The 21,058-nt window shown below is 31.7% G+C and overlaps 2 protein-coding genes across 2 annotated transcripts; both read left to right on the top strand.

Annotated features, from left to right (window-relative positions):
• Positions 1-531: 531 nt before the first annotated feature.
• Positions 532-11,196, top strand: LOC134701098 (17-beta-hydroxysteroid dehydrogenase 13-like). Its single transcript, XM_063562235.1, has 6 exons — positions 532-793; positions 2,836-3,075; positions 3,402-3,508; positions 6,555-6,692; positions 7,065-7,181; positions 8,650-11,196. The coding sequence occupies exons 1-6, from the start codon at positions 569-571 to the stop codon at positions 8,738-8,740; spliced, it is 918 nt and encodes a 305-aa protein (XP_063418305.1). The 5' UTR covers positions 532-568; the 3' UTR covers positions 8,741-11,196.
• On the top strand, positions 10,718-16,710 carry LOC134701090 (17-beta-hydroxysteroid dehydrogenase 13-like). The gene is made up of 4 exons (XM_063562231.1): positions 10,718-10,740; positions 13,815-13,952; positions 15,231-15,347; positions 16,629-16,710. Exons 1-4 carry the CDS (start codon positions 10,718-10,720, stop codon positions 16,708-16,710), a joined length of 360 nt encoding a protein of 119 aa, XP_063418301.1.
• The last annotated feature ends 4,348 nt before the right edge of the window (positions 16,711-21,058 follow it).

The raw sequence follows: 21,058 nt of genomic DNA, 5'->3' as shown, positions 1-21,058 counted from the left end.
TGATCGTTTTTCTAATACTCCACGAAATGAACGAATTTGCAAAAAATGCTCCTATGGTTGTGTTGAAGATGAAGTCCATATATTTCAAACCAAGGGTTTTATTATTTACAGTCTAATTGTGTATGTAATTTAAATTCTATATATCGTATATGTATCTATGCGAATCGATGTCCTTTCCCCTTATACTTGTATTCTCTATATGTCCCTTGTGGTTTTTTAATTGGAAATAAATTATCTTATCTTATATTTATGTATCCTGTATATACATGTATATACATGGTGCCCCTCGAGTGATTTGAATTCAATTCAATTCAATTCAAATCTTTATTGCCATAAAACAACATATTTATAGTATGTAACACAAAATAAACGAAAAAAAAAGAACAAGATCATTGATGTACACAATAAAAGTAAATGTCCTCAGTTCAAAAGACTGTTTTAAAAGGGTTAATGAGTGCGGAAATCCTGGTTAATCATATTTATCATTCCTTTATTCATTCTCATTTTTGTTAAGTTCGAAACATTCTTGAGTTTTCCATTTCATGTCGTTAACAGGCTAACAGACGAAATGGCAACAGTTGTTGAAAAACTAATATTTTTCGTCTGCATTTTCTTCCCAAGACTATTTTATTATTATATTGACGCTCTTATATCAGCATTTATTCCTGCCAAACCCAAGAGTATTGCCGGGAAAATTGTACTGGTTACGGGGGCGGGGCATGGAATTGGCAAGGAAATCGCCTTAGAGCTTGCACGAAAAGGAGCTAAATTAGTTTTGTGGGACGTAAACAAGGTAATCATTAGTTTAAAAAAGGTTAATGTTTTATATGCAATTCCGTGCACACGCTGACACGTTAAGTGGATAAATCTATTTTAAGTATCTGGTGTTCGATTCTGTGGTGCAAATGTTGACCACCATGACCACTGTGATGTTGACCTATGACTTATTTGCGTACTAGACCAGTCCAGACGACTTTATCTTACTTTCATTTTGTTTTACCTATATAATAAAATTGAGAATGGAAAATGGGAATGTATCAAAGAGAACAATCTCGTTGTAAATTTGCATTTGTAAATAAGTACTCTGACCCTTATTGTCCACAGTACAGTGTAATAGAATCTTGTTTAGTGTATACATGTATATACATTTACAAATGGAAGTGTTTAACAGCATTGACTGGCTATACTACAGCCCGTAATGCACAGTTGGTGTGTATAAACATTTTTAACGGTAACAATCCTTTAATTGAAAATTTTAAACCAATAAAATACCTTTTAATATATTTCTGTACATACATGACATATATGTTTGTCATGTTACCTAGCTATGATCATTCAAGAAAAACACATTATTTTTATTTTTCATTTATATCCTGGTTGACTTTGAAGGGTCAAACCTTTATCATGTTTATCTTTGTTGTTGTTTAAATTTAGAGAAAAAATCATACAGCACTGATCTCATTTCCTGACCTTTTGCTATCAGACTATCAATTTAACAAATGTTATCTAGTGTATTTCACAATTTTCAGGTGTTATCTTATCTATTTTAAAGGTATTGATAGATTTATGTTTTGTTTTATTTTCTGTCTGTCTGTCTGTCTGTCTGTCTGTCTGTCTGTCTGTCTGTCTGTCTGTCTGTCTGTCTGTCTGTCTGTCTGTCTGTCTGTCTGTCTGTCTGTCTGTCTGTCTGTCTGTCTGTCTGTCTGTCTGTCTGTCTGTCTGTCTGTCTGTCTGTCTGTCTGTCTGTCTGTCTGTCTGTCTGTCTGTCTGTCTGTCTGTCTGTCTGTCTAAAGGGAAATAACTTATTTTTTATTTATCTTAGAATAAATCTTTTGATGAAATGCTTATTAATTACTAGATTTCTGTATTTCTGTTCAAAGGGAAATAATTCATTTTTAAAAGAATTGTAAAAGACTTTGTATTAAGATAAATGACATTTTTGATTTATTTTCCTTTTCTTTAGTAAATTGTTTGAAGAATTTAACGGTAGGTTTGTTTGTTATTTTATGTAGTTTACACCATGACAAAATATAGATCAAGTTAGAATATTTAAAATAAAAATCAAAAAACAAAAAAATCTTAAAGGAGGATGACAAGGTTGTCAGCCTAGCTCAAAATTCTCTTCTCTAATGGTTAATTCATTCAAGCACTTTCTTACAACATTTGTAGATAAAGAAAGGAAGAATATGATGTGGTATGAGCCAATGAGACACCTCTCCACAATGGAACAAATTACACAGAAATTAACAAATAGAGGTCACCATATATGGCCTTCAACAATTAGCAAATCACATACCACATAGTCAGCTATAATTATATAAAAGGCCTTTTAATGACAGATGTAATACAATCCAAACACCATGAATAAGGATAACTAACAGCCAAATGTATGTGTAAAAAAAATGACAGAAAAACAAATGTGGTATAAAGCAACAGGTGCTGAATCTACAGAATCCTGATACAAAATTCTGTTTTAACAGGTTTCAAATTCATGCATTGTTTGATTAAGGTGGTACCCAACACTTTCACTAAAATTAATTTGGCTCCTTTAATTTTCATTAAATTTTGACAATGTATTTACTTTAACCCTTTGACATGTTTGACAAAAATATAAAAATTTCAAAAATTTTGAACCAACCACTTTTTTCAGAAAAAATACACTGGTTAGATAGCAGTTTGACAAACACCAATTTTGATAATTGAGAAGCTTGATATTCCCTTTACAACACAATGTAATTAAAACATGAAGCTGATTTTACAGAGTTATCTCCCTGTAGTTTTAGGTACCACCTTAAAACAGGTTTTGCTCTACAAGAACATAATTTGTGTTTACAGGCTAACAATGAAGAGACAGCTACAGAGATCAGAAGTATGGGAGAATCCGCTACAGCATTTGTTGTTGATGTAACGAAAACTGACGACATCCACAAAACAGCTGAACAAATGAGAAGAGAAGTAGGAGATGTGGATATACTGGTGAATAATGCTGGGATTTTATATGGTGGAGAACTCTTAAAACTTAAAGAGGCTCACATAAGGAGAACTTTTGAAGTCAATACATTAGCACATTTCTGGGTAAATAAGTAATTTCTAAAGTAGTGTTATTATATTTCATATTTGAAATTGATGTGTTCTACAATTGCCTAACTATTTGATTTTCTTACGTCTTTAATTTTATAATTGAATTGCTAGATAAATGATGACAGTCTTTGTTTTATTTCTTTGATTGTTTAACAATGTTTAAGTCTGATCTGTAATGCTCTTCAATTCACAGATGCAGCTTTGTAATACCAAGCTACCCTTAGATTAAAGTAGTTTTAGTATTTTCTTGAACTTTCAATAAGGTATGACATTTTCCCAACTGTTTGATTCTTAAATTTGTCTTTACTATATATTTTTAGACAGTAAAAGAATTCATGCCTGCCATGTTGGAGAAGAACAGTGGACATATTGTTACCATAGCTTCCATGTCTGCTAAATCTGGGACTGCATATTTAGTAGATTACAGGTAAAAAAAAAATAGAATTATGAAATTTGTTGTTGTTAGCTTTTTTCTGGGTTGATGTTTTATAAATGAGTCTAACCACATCCTCATTAAATAATTTCAATAAAGGGATAATCTCATTTCAGATTTCACATTCTTATACAAATGTAGTATGTTTTGCTGATTTGTTCTATTATTACTGTGGATTCATTATTATTCCTTGGATACCAATTTTCGTGGATTTCAAGGGTACAACAGAACCACGAAATTAAATATAGGTTTATATATACAGACTCTGCAAAATCATGAAATTAAATATCCACGAAAATGCAAGATTTTCTTAATCCACGAAAATTGGTACCCACGAAAATAAATGAATCCACAGTAAGCTATTTGGTTTAATCAGATACATACATGGGTTAAGTCTACTTGAGCTTTGATAATAGCATTATAGTCAGTGTGCCCTATTGGCCTAAATGTTTATCAAACATGACCTATTGGTCTTTCTGTTTATCAAATTGCAAGAAAAACGTATGAATATCATGATATAAAATTAGCTCTTAATTATATATAACTGGGCCTAAATATTTATACCTCAAAATTATGGAATGTCTGTCTAAGCCTATTTCTTTGAAATATGAATTATCCTAGCCTTTGATTTCTGTGGTCTAGCAAAGACCACTTACAATTATACCTCTATCTTTTTGATAAATCGATTTCAAATGGCTTTAGATGTTAAGATTTTGCTCAAATAAACACCAACAGAAATTACAATTTAAAACCATTTTGTGATTAATTTTAGAAAGGGCTCCCCCCGGCTGTTGATGTTTCATGTGCATGTGTGGGACTTGCATATTTGTTAATAAAAGTCAAAGCATGTGAAGTCATTTGTTTGTTATATGGCATGTTACATAAAGTTTAAAATTACCACTGAAATTCAATTATCTAACTACTATTAAGTACATGTAATAATACTTTTGCTATTCATTCTCTAAATGTTAAAATGGAAGAGTTTTTATTGTCAATAATTAATTGAGATTTGCTAATTTTACATATACATGTATGACAAAAATAACATCTCACATTTTTATCAAAATTGTTGACAAAAAAATGTGTTTTTAAATAATGTCAAATGATATTGGACTTTCAATGGTATTTTCAAGCATGGTGTAATGTTTCATCCTATGTATATTTATGTATGAATCCCACTGTTTTTAAAAATAAAAGCATATACTTGTACAGCTTATACCTCTAGAATAAAGAATGTACTTAGGTGAGGTTTTGGAATAAGTGTCAAATATTTGGACTACTTGGTGGTTTTTTTTGCATACGATACATGGTAAAATATTTTGCCTGATAACACCTATTTATCTTTTAACATAAGACTTAATAACTCATATAAGTTCATTTGACAAAAATTAAGCGGATTCTTAATTTTCTTTCTTTTGATTTGAGACCAAAACAATACCAATGCAAATTTAAGGTAAAAGTCTGAGTCAGCCTTTTCCCGCCATATTTCATAAAATTTCATAAAATCAAATATCTTAAAAAGGGAGCTCGATCCATGACCTATCAATATATTTAGCTTATTTTGATCCTTAACTGATACTCTTCCATCTTAAAGGAGCACTAGCTACGATATATATAAAAAAAATAAGTATATATTTTTTTAGATTAATCATTAATTAAATTGGAATAATGAAATAACAATTTGCTTTTAGCAATCAATTTGCTTTAATTTTGTTGAAATAAGCGATTATACATAATTTTTGACTGATTCACTTGCAAGTGAAAACGTCATCATCATTCTAACCGGTATTCATGTGAACTTAACTTAACCCCCTAGCTAGAGACTGACAACGCATGCATTGTACGTGAACTGGTTATTTAAAGAAAAAAAATGTCAACAATGAAAGTGAAACTACGGTAAATCATTTGATTACTAATTCGATCCACATAAATTATTTCTTATACGGTTAAAAACAATGAGTAACTTATATTTTTAATCTATAAATTCATATCAAACAGACCTATAAAAATCCAATTGCACGTGCTGGTTTAACCTATTCATATCTTTATTTGTGTTTACATCGCTTATATGGTCATCTGAGGTCAAATCGATAGTTAATTAGATGGCGTCTGGATTTAAATACACACGAAACGAACCTACATATCATCTACCCCATGCTCTGTAAACTGTTTATTTTAAACGTTTGATAGATTGGATAAATGTTTTACATTGTTATTAATCAAATATGAGAATTTGAGTCAAATTGGTGACCATGAATTTGACAGCTAGTGCCCCTTTAAAGTATCTAATTTGAATTCTTGATTTATTTGATTTTACCTTAGATCACCTAAGTACATCCTTAATAGACTAGTGTTCATCCTCCATTCTGGGAACAGTATGTCAATATATATGTTCCTGCTCCATTTAAAGTTGTTTGCAGTCGTGTTGCATAAATTTATGGAAAAGCCTAAATAGATTGACCACAAATGGCATTTATCTTTATTTATGCGATTTTTTTTGTCAACGGAAATTTTAAAAGATTCCATACAGACTCAAAAGAAGATTAAAAGCTGAATTAAATTTAAGGTTAGATATTAGTTAATGATTAAAAATTAAAAAAAAAGGCTCAGAGTAATAGTATAATGGGAAGGGATGATTGTGGCAAGAATGTTTCTTCGGGAAAAGTTTCATAGTTTTTTATGAATCATATACCAGAATGCAATTTCTTAATATTACAATACTCATTGAGTTGCATTGATAAAAGCCTTAGATTTATTTCTGAATTTATAGAGATGAAGTTAGGTCCAACCATCAGTACTGCAATATGTTGGGGTTATAAATCTTCCTCTTAGTGACACTGGGCAGTGATTTGGTCAGGTCTTCCAGGTATTTTCAATTTTTTGTGGGACGCCTTCATCCCAAAAGAAACTTAAAGTAACCTTGCCAGACGTCATAATTATTTGGACTAAATACAAGTGTGATATAGGAAATAGAAATAGAATAAAGTTTACTAATTTCAGTTAAATAAAATTTTAAATGTTTTTTTTGATTTTTCAATAGTGCTTCAAAATATGCAGCGTATGGATTTACAGAAGCTTTGCAAGAAGAAATACTAAAACTTGGAAAAGATGGAGTAAAAACCACAACTGTCAATCCTATGTTTGTTGCTACTGGTCTAGTTAAAGAACCAAAAGACAAGTAAGTCACTGCATTGTAAAGGGAGATAACACACTTTCAAGGGAGATAACGTAATGCATAGGTGGTACTCAGATATTTCCTTTAAATTGATAAAAATGTAATACCAAAAACACTGAAAAATGTCAAAAGTATACCTTTATGACCAACAGCACAGTTCTGCTTACTTCGATTTTTTGTGGTAATACTTGAACACAACCTTAAATTATATTAACTGTAAAAACCTAATCTATGACCCTATTATTATTTAACATCATAATAATTGTAATTCATATAATTCACATTTGTTTACATAGAATATCCTTTAACGAAATTATACTAATGATTTCCTTTGACATTAAGATTAGTTTGGATGCCTTTCTTGTATTTCTTCAGGGTTTATCCAATTTTAGAACCAAAAGAAGTTGCCTTAGAAACAGTAAAAGGGATTATGTATGACCAGGAATTTGTTTACATTCCAAGATCTTTAAACATATCACTAAGAGTGGCAGGGTAAGTTATAGAAATACAGGGTTTGATATAAAAATAAGAAGATGTGGTATACTGTAAACCAATTTATTTTCGCGGATACTATATTTTGCGTTTACCACTTTGAAAATTTTTTCTAATTTCTGGATATAGTTTAATAAGGAAAGAACTAAGTTTTACATATTTGCGAAGATTGATATTCGCATTAATTTTCTACTCGCGAAAGTAGCGAAAAATAAATCGCTCGCGAAAATAAGTTGGTTTACAGTAGTTGCCAATCAGACAATTCTCCACCAGAGACCCTATGACTCAGAAATTAACAGCTATAGGTCATGGTATGGTCTTAAACTTACTTTGAATTCATTTTTTGCTCACCTGGCCCTGGTCGTTGTTGTTCACATTTTGCATTTTAAACTTTTTCTAGAGAAGAACTGAATGGAATGAAACCAAAAATGGCTTGACTGTTCCTTTTGAGGTGCTGACCAAGTGTTGTTACTTTGTAGCCGATCCATTATCCAAAATGGCCGCCAGCGGGGAACTTAGTTTTACACAGGACCCTATGGGAAATGCATACAAAAGTCTTTTTTTAGTGAACCACTGAATGGAATACACCAAACATGGCATTAATATTTCTTATGAGGTGCTGACCAAGTGTTGTTACTTTGTAGCTGATCCATCATCGAAGATGGCTGCCAGCGGGGGACTTAGTTTAACATCGGATCCTATGGGAAATACATACAAATGTTTTCTTTTAGAGAACCACTGAATGGAATGAAACCAAACACTACATTAATGTTCTTATGAGATGCTGACCAAGTGTTGTTACTTTGTAGCCGATCCATCATCCAAGGTGGCTTCCAGCGGGGGACTTAGTTTAACATAGGAACCTTTGGGAAATGCATACAAAAGTCTTCTTTTAGAGAACCACTGAATGGAATGAAATAAAACATAGCATAAATGTTTCTTATGATATGGTGAAGTTACTTTGTAGCCAAATTTTATCTTTTTTTATATGATTTAGAAAACCCAAGTAGAGTCAGGTGAGAGATACAGGCTCTTGACAGCCTCTACTTTTTCAAAGGTGTCAATGTTCTTATCTGTAGAGAAAGTGTTTAAGGGTACTGTAAACTTCAACTCTAATAGTGGGATTTCATTTTTTTATATCGGGGTAAATGTAAAGGAATAAAGATGTTCAACTAGAAACAAATCAATAAAAACATTAATCAACAAAATCAAGTAAATTTTATATCCTAAAAAATGAAATTTTCCTCAATCCACGAAAATGAATTAATCCACTTGCAGTAATTGTTTACATGGTTTTGAAAAAGTTCTAAAAACTTGTCTCCAAGAAAATCACATTTTTGTCCATTAACTTGAAAAAATGTGATAATTTGTAACCCTTCTGAATTTAGTCATGAAATATTTGCAATCTGTCATCTATTTAGCATATGTTAATTTATGAACTTATTTTAAATTATTTATTTCTTTTCAGATTATTCCCAAGAAAATTTCAAAGATTTTTAAAGACCTTTGCAGAACAGGGAATTAAGCCTCAATATGACCCACACAGCAAATCAGATTAGATTCCCTCTTGTTTTTCCAATTTTAAAGGAATATTTTGAATGCAATATGCAACCAGGTTTTCTAGTGTGCAAACTGTCATGTGAAACATGCATTCAGAATTTTTATGTAGTTTTTTTTATAAAAAGTTAGCTGGGCTGACATCATAAAACTTACAGTGTGTTTAAAAATACAATTGGTAATTTATTATCTGATAAAGTGAGGAAATCAGTGAATATTTGAGGAGCTTAAGAATGTCCTCTATTAGTAAGTGAGAACCCCAGCTGAGAATAAATCTATTTATGCTGATCTTTAATCACATTAGAAAATATTCATATGGAATTTTTATACAAAGTGTAATATATGGTGAAATCCTCTTCTACAGCAAATTTGTTATGACCGATGAAAGTTTGGCCATGACAAACAAATATTGTTCTAATACATATATTTGGGGGCATTTGATATGCCTACATTTAATTCATGACATTTTTGTGAAATATCATCTTCTACTCTTTATTTGTCATGACCAACAATAGTTTGGCTATGAGAAATGAAAAATATTGTTCTAATGACATATATTGGGGCCTTTGATATGCATTTATATAGATTACACCGTTGGTTTTCCCGTTTGAATGGTTTTACACTAGTAATTTTGGGGCCCTTTATAATTGTTGTTTTTGGTGTGAGCCAAGGCTCCGTGTTGAAGGCTGTACTTTAACCTATAATGGTTTACTTTTTAAATTGTTATTTGGATGGAGAGTTGTCTCATTGGCACTCACACCACATCTTCCTATATCTATATACATTTATTTCATGACATTTTTTATTGAAATATTAAGTTTTGATGTTAGCAACTTGAAAATATTAACATTCCAGAGTTTTGATAATGATTTATAATTTATATTCATAAGTTCCTTTAAATAAACAGTATATTGTAAAACTGAATAAAACCAAAAACTTTTTATAGCATGACAATTTTTATTGAAATATTAAGTTTTGATGTTAGCAACTTGAAAATATTTACTGTCCAAAGTTTTGATAATGATTTATAGTTTATATTTTTTATTTCCTTTAAATGAACAGTATAACTGTGTAAAACCCAAAAAGCAAAATATTGATTATTAGTGGTGAAGGACCTTAAAATTGAAAGTGATGTGTGATTTGAATTTGAAAGAATTAAGGTTGTATCTCCCTGTTTGTACGATATATATGCAGAAGTTTAGGACGTTCGCTACTCATGTTTTGACTTTTGTCAGATATTTCAGAATCCTCTAGGTTTTTTCCGGTTAGTCATTTTAGTACTGATGAAAATATTGCTAATTTGATTGCTTATAGTTTAAAAAAACATATTCAAAAATCTTATAAAACCCTGGTTATTTTTTTATCAGTTTTGAAAAAAAACATGCCAATATTATATGTACGAAAAATCTACAGAGAATTATTTCCCATCAAATTTACAGTTGATAACTTTTCAAAAATATAGGACACAGACCTGTCATTTTTATCTTCTTTTCAAGTTCTGTTATTTATATTCCATCAATTTATAACAGTCTTTTAAAAAGCTTGTTATTTTAAAACAGAGTAGCAAACATCCTTAGCTATGTACCTCGTTTTTAAAACGAATCTATTCACTATAGGCATACAAATAAACTTTCCATGCTGATTATAAGAACAATGATTGATAGACCTTTACAAAGACTTTTATGTAATATGGGGGACATGTATTTCCATAAAACCCTTGTTAATTACCCTTTTAATCTTCAATGAACCTACCTTGCCTTTGAATAACAAGAATAAAAATCTGTGTGTATGTCTGTCCTAAATCAAATAAAAGTTTTGATTTAAGGGAATTTATGGTCACATTAGCATAAAGTTATTTCATAAGTTCATACACATGTTCATTTTGAAGAAAATTGTTTAATAAATATGCCAAATTAGGAATTCAAAGACCATGAAATTAGGATAAATTCATAATGCATATCAGAAAAGTGTTAGGTTAAATGTTAAAACCGTTTGCTTTAAGGTAAGTGTCAAAATGAAATTTATCAGTTGTGGATTCAGGGGCATGCATACATTTATTATAGTGTGTATTATTTTTTCTTAGAATACGTAAATTGTATTTTTGTGGATAAGATGTCATGATTTTGTCAAAATCTACATGCAAACCATTAGAAAAAATGTAGGTAATATGGTAATGGTGAACTGACATAAGAGGTCTCTTTCAATAGAGATTTAGTTAGTAGAAGTCATATTAATAAAAACAATATGTACTTCATTAAACAGTTGAATTTTTGGTTCAATAATACCTAATTTGCCAGGCAAAAATTAAAAAAAATCTATGGTATCTAAAACAGATGAGTTGTAAACTGTCATTAGATCCTTTACTCTTGTGTATTTTACAGTAAAAGTGATATCTTTAAAGCTCAATTTTTTATATACTTGTTTTTTTGAATATTTACTTTATTCGGCTGTTTTGATATTGGAGGTCAACAATTATTTTTATATTATATTGTACTAATAATAAACTATAATATAAGTTATTTTTATTCAACGTTTGTCTTTATACTGCCTTGTTAAACATTACAGCTTGTATAAATAAAATTAATAAGCAATATAATAGTTGATTGTTTTAATAACATGTGAGTGCAAAACCTTAAACCATGGTACATTTGTAGATATGTACTCAGTAGGAGCTGGGGAAAGGCAAATCCCCCTTTTTTTCTCATATTTGTGAAAATTTTGATAATTTATATGAAACAAACTTTATTTTGTCTTTCTATGTTGTGATGTTATAGTATTGTTTCAGAAAAAGAGAGAAGGTTTTGTACCATTAAAACGTTTAATCCCACTGCAATTTTTTGCAACTGTCCTAAGACAGGAATCTGATGTTCAGTGGTTGTCGTTTGTTTATGCAGTTAAAGTGGTTCTCATTTTTTATATAGAGTTAGACAGTTGGTTGAATGGTTTTACACTAGAAATTTTTGGGGTCCTTTATAGCTTGCTGTTTGGTGTGAGCCTAGGCCTTGTGTTGAAGACCCTGCCTTGACCTATAATGGTTTACTTTTATGAATAGTGACTTGGATGCAGAGTTGTTTCATTGGCACTCATACCACATCTTCCTATATCTATTTAAAGTTATTTCAGTAATATGCAGGGTAAGTGCTAAGAACTTTGCGTATCCCTTGCAACAACTCTTCAAGATAACAGTAGTGAGTCTGTTTCAACAATATGTATCCTGGCTTTAGTACCTTTCACCTCTCTTTTATTCTGTTAACCAACATAAACTCATTTTCAACATGTGGAGCAGGATCTGCTTACCCTTCAGAAGCAACTGAGATCACCCTCACTTTTTGGTTGGGTTCCTGTTGCTTAGCCTAATTTTTTTCAATTTTGTGTTTTGTGTACTATTGTTTGTCTGTTAGTCTTTTTCTTTTTAGGCATGGGGTTGTCAGTTTATTTTCGATCTACGAGTTTGAATGTCCCTTTGGTATCTTTAGTCCCTCTTTTATAGTATCAATTAAAATATCTTGCCTTTTATCCAGGTTGACCAACATCTAGCTATTGTATGAATTGTTGATTTGTATCGTCCTGAATTTGCTTGAAATATTTGTTACTGGACATTAACAAGCATTAATCATAATGAAGTTATATATTCAGCTTGCTTAGAAATGTTAACTGTATACATATTTATGTGTGAGTTACATTCAATGACTTTTAGAATATCCCACCCCCATTCGGGCACTCATATGCTGTTTAGCCTTCATGCTCATACATTCCAAAGTAGAGTGATGAAACAACTAGCTAGGACAAGGGATGTAAAATAATTAGTTTAAAATAAAAATAAAAGGAGACACTGGAATGAATAATGTAGAATGCTTAATGTCTTGTGACAAAGAAGGCTAGCATGACCAAGATAAAGACTTCTTAATGTTAAGTTAACACTAGTATGTTATGAGGTGGATAAAAGGAGGGGCAATCCCTATATAGAGCTACATATATGGTTTATGCATAGACTTTTTACATGTTTCCCTTAAATATTTCTTATCAGTGGTATGCTTCAAAGACTGAAATTGGTGTCCAATTTTTTTTTTATATATATATATTATCTGTTTATTGATGAGTTCTTAAAGTAGCCCATCTTCACTGGGTTAATGCCACTGCAGGTTGAATTTTGTGCACTTGTTATTCCCCAAGTGTATCACCAGCCCTTCTGTGTTGGCATGAATTATCATTGATATGGTCATAAATATATATTAACTGTTGACATGAATTATCATTGATATGGTCATAATTAGAAATTTACTATAAACCAAACTTTGAAGTTTAGGAATGTTTGGTCCTCAATGCACTTCAACTTCATTTTTTTCCTCAATGCACTTCAACTTCATTTTTTTATTTTGCCTTTTTAACATATTCTTATTCGAGCGTTACTGCTGGGTCTTTAGTAGACGAAATGCGCGTCTGGTGCAGATACGAAATTTCAATTTATGTATCTATGATGAGTTTATTTATCTTATATATGCAGCAACATAAGTACCATTTCATCCTTGTTTTAGTTATTATATCACACCCGACAACTTTTGTCTTCGGCTTCAGTACCTAACTTTAAAATGTTTCATTGTGCAACTACATGATTCCTTGCAAAGAATTACGTGCAGTTCACCTTTGGTGACATGTTGTTGCATTTTGAAACCGTATATAATTGCGGCTATGATTTAATTACAATAGCTATACATTGTTGGTTACGTTAGAACATATACCACATGTACCATACGGCTTGAAAGTGAAATGGAAAGTCCCAACGTGGCTGTATATTTTATATTACACAGAAAAGTATCCAAATAGAATAGTACATGGTCTACAGTATTCAAAAAACAGGTCATTGTTTTTCTCGTTTCAATTGTTCGATACTTTGTCATGTCGACCGTTTGTTTTATAACGGACAATATGACTTCTGCTTCTAGTTGAAGGTCGTACAGTGACCTTTATAGTTGCTTACATCCGTTTCATTTGGACTTAGATAGTTGTCTCAATGTCAATCATATGTACCTCGATCCTTATTTACATGATAGTAAAGATTATATGTATATTTTGTAGTTCATCAAAATCAGCTGTATTCGGGTTTACCGATGCTTTACGTGAAGAGATTCTGAAATTAGGGAAAACTGGAGTGAAAACTACAACAGTTTGTCCATCATTTGTTTCTACTGGAATGGTTAAGCAGATTAAGGACAAGTAAGCCAACTTAAAATTACCATACATTTTGTCTATGAAGGTCTGGATCGTGTTTACAAATAATACAGAATTTAATTGGCAAAAAAAGGAGAATAAAAGATAAAAAGAGTTTTGTAAAAAGCATGAAAAATAAAGAATTAAGAAATAGTTGATGCAAGCTATACTTTATTGTAGTTTTAACATTGGTAGGCATTATATGTGTGATAATTTTTGCCCGAGCGACAATGAGGGCTTAAATAATACGAATATAATGCATACACATGTTAAAGCTACAATAAAATATATCTTGCATCAATTGTTTCGGTTCTGATTAGGATAATAAACATGATGACGTAAAATTCTATGTCCGATGTGTCTTAGTGTAATTAATAGAGCGCATGTTTAGGCTCTTTTACGAACCTCCCTTTTTTGTTTATAAAAAGGCAAACGACTGGCAATGTGATTTTTCAAAGGGAGGAGTTTGAACAGCAAGCATGAACGGTTGTCGTATCTAGGTCAAATATGTCAATTTCGAATTGCAACTCATTACAGTCATGATAAATGAATGAGTAACAACATGTGCATCATTTAAGAGTTTTGAAGAGTTTAAAGTTAATGAAATATATTTAATGCATTCGGATTTAGTAAGATTCATTATTCTGCAGTAGTCAATATACGCATATTTAAAACAAATTTTATTGGATTTAGAGCATGGGTTTTTTTCACAAAGCAAAAGAAGCACGTCATATTAAAATATAAATTTTCTGAATCTGCTTCTGAAAAATGAACAAAAGACTCAATTATAAATGCTGAACAGATGGACAATGGACATTTATAATTGTTCGTTATGTAATAAGAAATTTACGATTAAAATTGAGTAAGTTTTTATTTACAACTTATTATGAACAGTTAAAATAGTATTATTCATTTTGAAAAATAATATGAGTTGCATTTTACAGCTTAATAGATGCTTTGGAAATAAATTCAAATCAATGTTCCTTAAATAAAGGCAACAGTAGTATACCGCTGTTCGAAAGTAATTAATCGATTGAGTAAATCAAATCCGGGTTACAAAGTAAACTGAGAGAAAACAACGAAACAACAGAAATACTAAAAGTGAAACAAAAGACACAACGACAATGCAACACTCACAGAAGTGAACTATAAAATGACAACTGCCATTTTCCTGACTTGGTGCATGACATTTTAAGAAAATAATGTTGGGTTAGATCTGGTTTTGTGGCTAGCCAAACATCGCGCTCTTATGTCAATGTTGAACTTAAGATTGTCAATATATAGGTTAATGAAAATTTCTACACCGGAAACAGTGGGCGCTGAAGTCGTTAATAGTATTCAGTGTGATGAAGAGCATGTTTATATACCTAGAGACCTCCATTTTGGATTGAAACTGCAAATGTAAGTTATGAATTAATCAAATTTATGTATATAGTCAAATCTATGATCAATACAAGTATAGAAAATTTGAGACTGATAAAGTTAAAGTGTTGACATTAAAACGTAAAAACAAGAAATCCGGAAAACATGAAGGCTTAAACAGATATGATATGCTTAGGATAGTAAGGCTCTTGTGTAAATTGTTTTGCTTTTGTCATGTCGGAGCTTATCATGACATAACATGCCATATGATGGCCATGTTCATTATCGTACACAGATTAACGTATAGGTATGATAGTTGCATATTTCTACGTCATTTTGCCTGATGGAAATTTGTATCATTGGCAAATACACCACATCTTCTTTCTTCATATGAAAAAAATAAGACAAGAAACTAATAACAAAATAAAACATATTAGACACAACAAATACAATGTAAAAAGTAGACAACACAAACAGTTATATGCCCCACCTACGATAAGCACAAGCACATATAACACCACCTATGATAACCCACCTACGATAACCCACCTACGATAAGCACAAGAACATCATAAGCACATAACAAGTACCTGGAAAGATCTCAATGTAATTTTTCCTCACCTACGATAGTACCTGGTCTGTGCGTCTGTTCGTTCGTCCGTTCGTCCGTTCGTCTGTCCCGCTTCAGGTTAAAGTTTTTGATCAAGTTAGTTTTTGATGAAGCTGCAGTTCAATCAACTTAAAACTTAGTACACATGTTCATTATGATATGATCTTTCTTATTTTAAAGCCAAATAAGTCTTTTGACCCCAATTTCACGGTCCACTGAACAAAGAAAATGAAAGTGTGAGTTTCAGGTTAAAGTTTTTGGTCAAGTTAGATTTTGATGAGTTGAAGTCCAATCAACTTGACACTTAGTACACATGTTTCCTATGGTATGATCTTTCTAATCTAATGCCAATTTCACGGTCCATTGAACATGGCAAATAATAGTCCGAGTGGGGCATCTGTGTACTTTGGATTTGTTTCTACTGTGTTAACAAACAAGACATTATATAAGAACATTCATAAACCAACAAATACACATTATTAAAAGCTAAATTTACGTTTTGTTGTTGTAACCCGCAATAAAGGGCGTAGTTTTGAGGTACAGATATAAAACGAAACATGCTATGTGTCATCTACACTATTATTGATTAGATTGATATCCATTTATAAATCTTTCATACCATGAACTAGGCCTAAATTTTAATTATTAACAAAAAATTGTGTGAACACATTGTTCATTGTAACTTTTAACTTTTTATATTGAATTTTTAGGTTCTTTCCACTCAAGTTTGTAAGATGGTTAAAAGAATTTGGAGAACAAGGCATCGTCCCACAGTATGATCCGAATGCATAAGTTACAAAAAAAAAGCCTTTTGAGTGTTTTACATGATGCAATATATCAGTGCAATAATATAATAAATTTATGTGTCATGCGTATTAGTTACTATCTTTTTGAACCATTGCTGTGATGTCCGCCTATTCATTCCCAATTGCTTCTTTTTAATGAAATGAACACTACCTAAATTTGACTAAATGCAGTATTTTACTGAACATGCTCTTACCTCTTATCTCTTTTATTTGGCCTTTTTAACTTTTTTCACTGATGAGTCTTTTGTAGACGAAACGTGCGTCTGGCGTAAATACAAAATTGAATCCTAGTATCTGTGATGAGTTCATATACAACCACTGGGTCGATGCCACTGTTAATGGAGTTTTAATTCCCCGAGGCCAGGGTATCACAAACCCAGTAGTCACCACTTCTGTGCTGACATGAATTATCATTGATATGGTCATATTTATAAATTTACTGTTTACAAAAAAATGAGATTCTAAGGCTTTACTACCGCAGCAATAGATTACCTAAGCTGTATTTGGCAAACCTTTTAGGAATGGTGGTCATTTAAATTGTTGGGCCTTTTTTACTTATTTGGATTCGAGCGTAGCTGATGAGTCTTTTGTTACCTGGCGTAAAACACAATTTAATTTTGGTATCTATGATGAGTTTATTTATATAATTGTGACCTATCATTTATCACATCAACAGTGAAGTTTTTTTTCTACATGTACGCCATTGAGTTATATAATATAGCTATACCTTGCTTGTTAATTACGTACAACGCTTAGTGACAAATATTTCATGTGAAATAAGGACGAGAATAAAGGACAAGGTACGATAAGGCCTGTTTTGGCCCCCTATTTTCTCATTTTTCAAATTCTGTTTTGGAAAGCTACTTATTATGTTAAAACATTTCCTGATGTTTGAAGTTTGTTATGATGAACTTCAAAATCACTAATTTTTGCAACTGGGTGAGGTGAGGGGGGTTAACATTCTGCTATCATTCAAATATTGTAATTATTATTGATTTTGCAGGTAATTTTACAACAAACTGTTATTTTTTTAGTGCCTGCGACAACTTGACCAAGGAATTGTTTTATTCCAATGTCATGAGAACTGTTTTTGCTATTCAAATCGCAATATTTTTATCTGGGTCACATAGTCACACGCTATTTAATTTTAAGACACAATGGTCAAAAATCGATATTTTTCCTTCTTTTGGCGTTTTTGATGCTCTTTTATCTCCCTAACCTCGCCCATTTTCTGAAATTAATGGTTTTAAAGTTCATTTAAACTAACTTCGAACCTAAGGGCATATTTTGTGATAAGTAACTTTCCAAAGCAAATTTTAGAAATATGAAAAAATAGGGGGGCCTTAAAATTGGCCTTATCGTAAATTGTCCTTTAACAATAAACCAATTTAAAGGTTAAACTTCGTCTAGCTGTGGCTGCATATGTATTCTTCCACGGGCATGTTTTCCTCCACAGAGCCAAACATACTTCCCTATCAGCGTGACTCTAACTATGGAATGGGAAAAGCTAGGGTGATAGTAATTTGGTATCAAAGTCACACACGAACGGAACTCACAATAGCATACGGTGTAACAAGGTTATGTATGCATTTATAGCTTATTGTTCGGTGTGAGCCAAGGCTCCTTGTTGAAGGCCGTACATTGGCCTATAATGGTTTACTTTTATAAATTGTTATTTGGATGGAGAATTGTCTCATTGGCACTCACACCACATCTTCCTATATCTATTCTACGATTCACAATACGGAAACAACAGATATGTACCAGCAAATGCATGTCCTGCTTGGCATTTGCGTGTAAAGAGCTGTATAAGTTAACGGTTACTTAAACATTTGCCTTCAACAATTATAATTAGGTCTTTCCACCTTTCCGTTTTTAATATTTTAATATCAAAATAGATCTTTACTGGTGGAAAGACCTTCAATTGTTCTCTGAACAATTGGTTTTTAATTGCCATTAATATTTCTTCTTTTTGTCGAGCCTTCGACTTTTAATTAGTCGAAAAAGCGAGACATAGCGATCCTACATTCCTGCGGCGTCGTCGGCGGCGTCGGCGTCGTCGGCGGCGTCAACAAATATGCACTCTGTGGTTAAAGTTTTAGAAATTTTAATAACTTTCTTGAAATATCCTGGATGTCTACCAAACTTGGACAGAAGCTTGTTTATGTTCATAAGATAGTATCCAGGAGTAAATTTTGTAAAAATAAAATTCCATTTTTCCCGTATTTTAATTATAAATGGACTTAGTTTTTCTGCCAGGAACCTTTACATTCTCACTCTGTGGTTAAAGTTTTTAAAATTTTTATAACTTTCTTAAACTATCCTGGAATTGTATGAAACTTAGCCAGAAGCTTGTTTATGATCAGACGATAGTATCCAGAAGTAAAATTTGTAAAAATAAAATTCCATTTTTTCCGTATTTTACTTATAAACATGATAAATGAACTTAGTTTTTTCTGCCAGGAAACATTACATTCACTCTGTGGTTAAATTTTTTAAAAATTTTATAACTTTCTTAAACTATCCTGGAATTGTACGAAACTTAGCCAGAAGCTTGTTTATTATCAAAAGATAGTATCCAGAAGTAAATTTTTAAAAATAAAATTCCATTTTTTCCGCATTTTCTTATAAATGAACTTAGTTTTTCTTCCAGTTAACATTACATACAGTCTGCAGTAAAAGTTTTTAAAACATCTTTAAGATTTTTAAACTAGCCTGAATTTTTACCAAACTTGAACAGAAGCTTCTGACAATCCAAAGATAGTGTCAAGAGGAATAATTTTATTTATTTTTTTCATCATTTTTGTTGAGTGTGTGATTAACAGCTAAAGTAGGCGAGACACTGGGTTCCGCGGAACCCTTACAAATTTTTTTCAAAAGCCTTCATATACTGGAATCATGTTGAAATTATTTTTTTTACCAAAAATTGTAAAATGAAAAAATGCCCCAAGTATTTACTCTGGTAAAAGTTCAAACACACCAAACGAATAGATTAAGACTGTCGTATTCCTGCTTTTGTACAGTCATTTCTTGTGTAGAAAATTGTGGATTTAACCTGGTTTTACTGCTTGCTAATAAATTCATTTATACGAGGATTGAAATTTGGTGTTTGCGGCACACGCGCGTTGTTTTTTTTTTTTCTACAAAGAACTTTGAATTGCCAAATAAAGTACAAAATTGATGAGCAATGAGGACCAAAAATTCCTAAATGATTTGCCAAAAACAGCTAAGGTTATCTATTCCTGAGGTTGAAAAAGCCTAAGTATTAACTTCTCATTTGTGTGACAATCGCTTAAAATATAATCTAGTCTAATATCAATCTTTTGGATAATTATTTCGTCTAACATGCTGATGATACGGAAATGTAACATTAGTGACTTTAGTTGTACGGAATTCTTTGAAGTTTAAAATACCAACAAGGTAAGTTCCTCCGATTTGCTTTGTTGTTCAATGTAATGTTCATTGAAGCAATGAAGGACTTATGATTGGCCAACATGTTATCCTGGCTTGTCAAATGATATGTTTTTGTATGTTGAATTACCTAATTGCTCATTTATTCCTAATTCTTTTTACACGACCCTCGTAGTAGTATGATGTACATACAAAACAATATTATGTGAAGCTTTGTCCGCAGGAACAATAACAGCCTTATCTTGAAGATATGATTGATATTTCACAGCCTCTTTGTCTTTGAAAACGGATTATGGTCGATCATTCACACAGTTTGTCAACTTATGAAAGCGAGGTTTTATCAGGAATTTGATTGTTTGACCAATTTTGACAAAGTGTCTAGTTCAACTTAATTCTTCTCGTTTAGCCCATGCTCTAGTGTAGTCCTCATTGGAATCAATGATTGATTTGAAGTTATGGTTCCAATTTAGATGTTAGGGTTGTCTAAACTAAGGACTATGATATATCATTTTTCAGAGATGGTCATGTTGAATCATGTTTAGATTCCCAGTAATAACTTGGCCAGATGGACTGTAAATATAAGGCGGGAACAGTCACATATCAGATGTCCTACAATGTTTGCTTATAGTTGAATACTTTTGGTGCCATGGTTTTATTGTAAAAGAGGGGCGTCAGATACCAGAGGAAAATTCAAACTCATAGATCGAAAATAAACTGACAACACCATGGCTAAAAAATATAAAAACAAACAGACAAATAATAGTGCACAAGAAACAACATAGAAAACTAAAGACTTAGCTATACGAACCCCACAAACACTGTGGGTAATCTCATGTGTTTCGGACGGGTTAGAAGATCCTGTTCCACATGTGGCATCAGTCGTGTTGTAACTGTAGGATACAATCGGAACAACCTGCTTTTGA

Source organism: Mytilus trossulus, unplaced genomic scaffold (assembly GCF_036588685.1).
Source record: "Mytilus trossulus isolate FHL-02 unplaced genomic scaffold, PNRI_Mtr1.1.1.hap1 h1tg000215l__unscaffolded, whole genome shotgun sequence".
NCBI lineage: Eukaryota > Metazoa > Mollusca > Bivalvia > Mytilida > Mytilidae > Mytilus > Mytilus trossulus.
The sequence above is the reverse complement of the archived record's forward strand: the minus strand, read 5'-3'. Positions and strand labels throughout refer to the sequence as shown.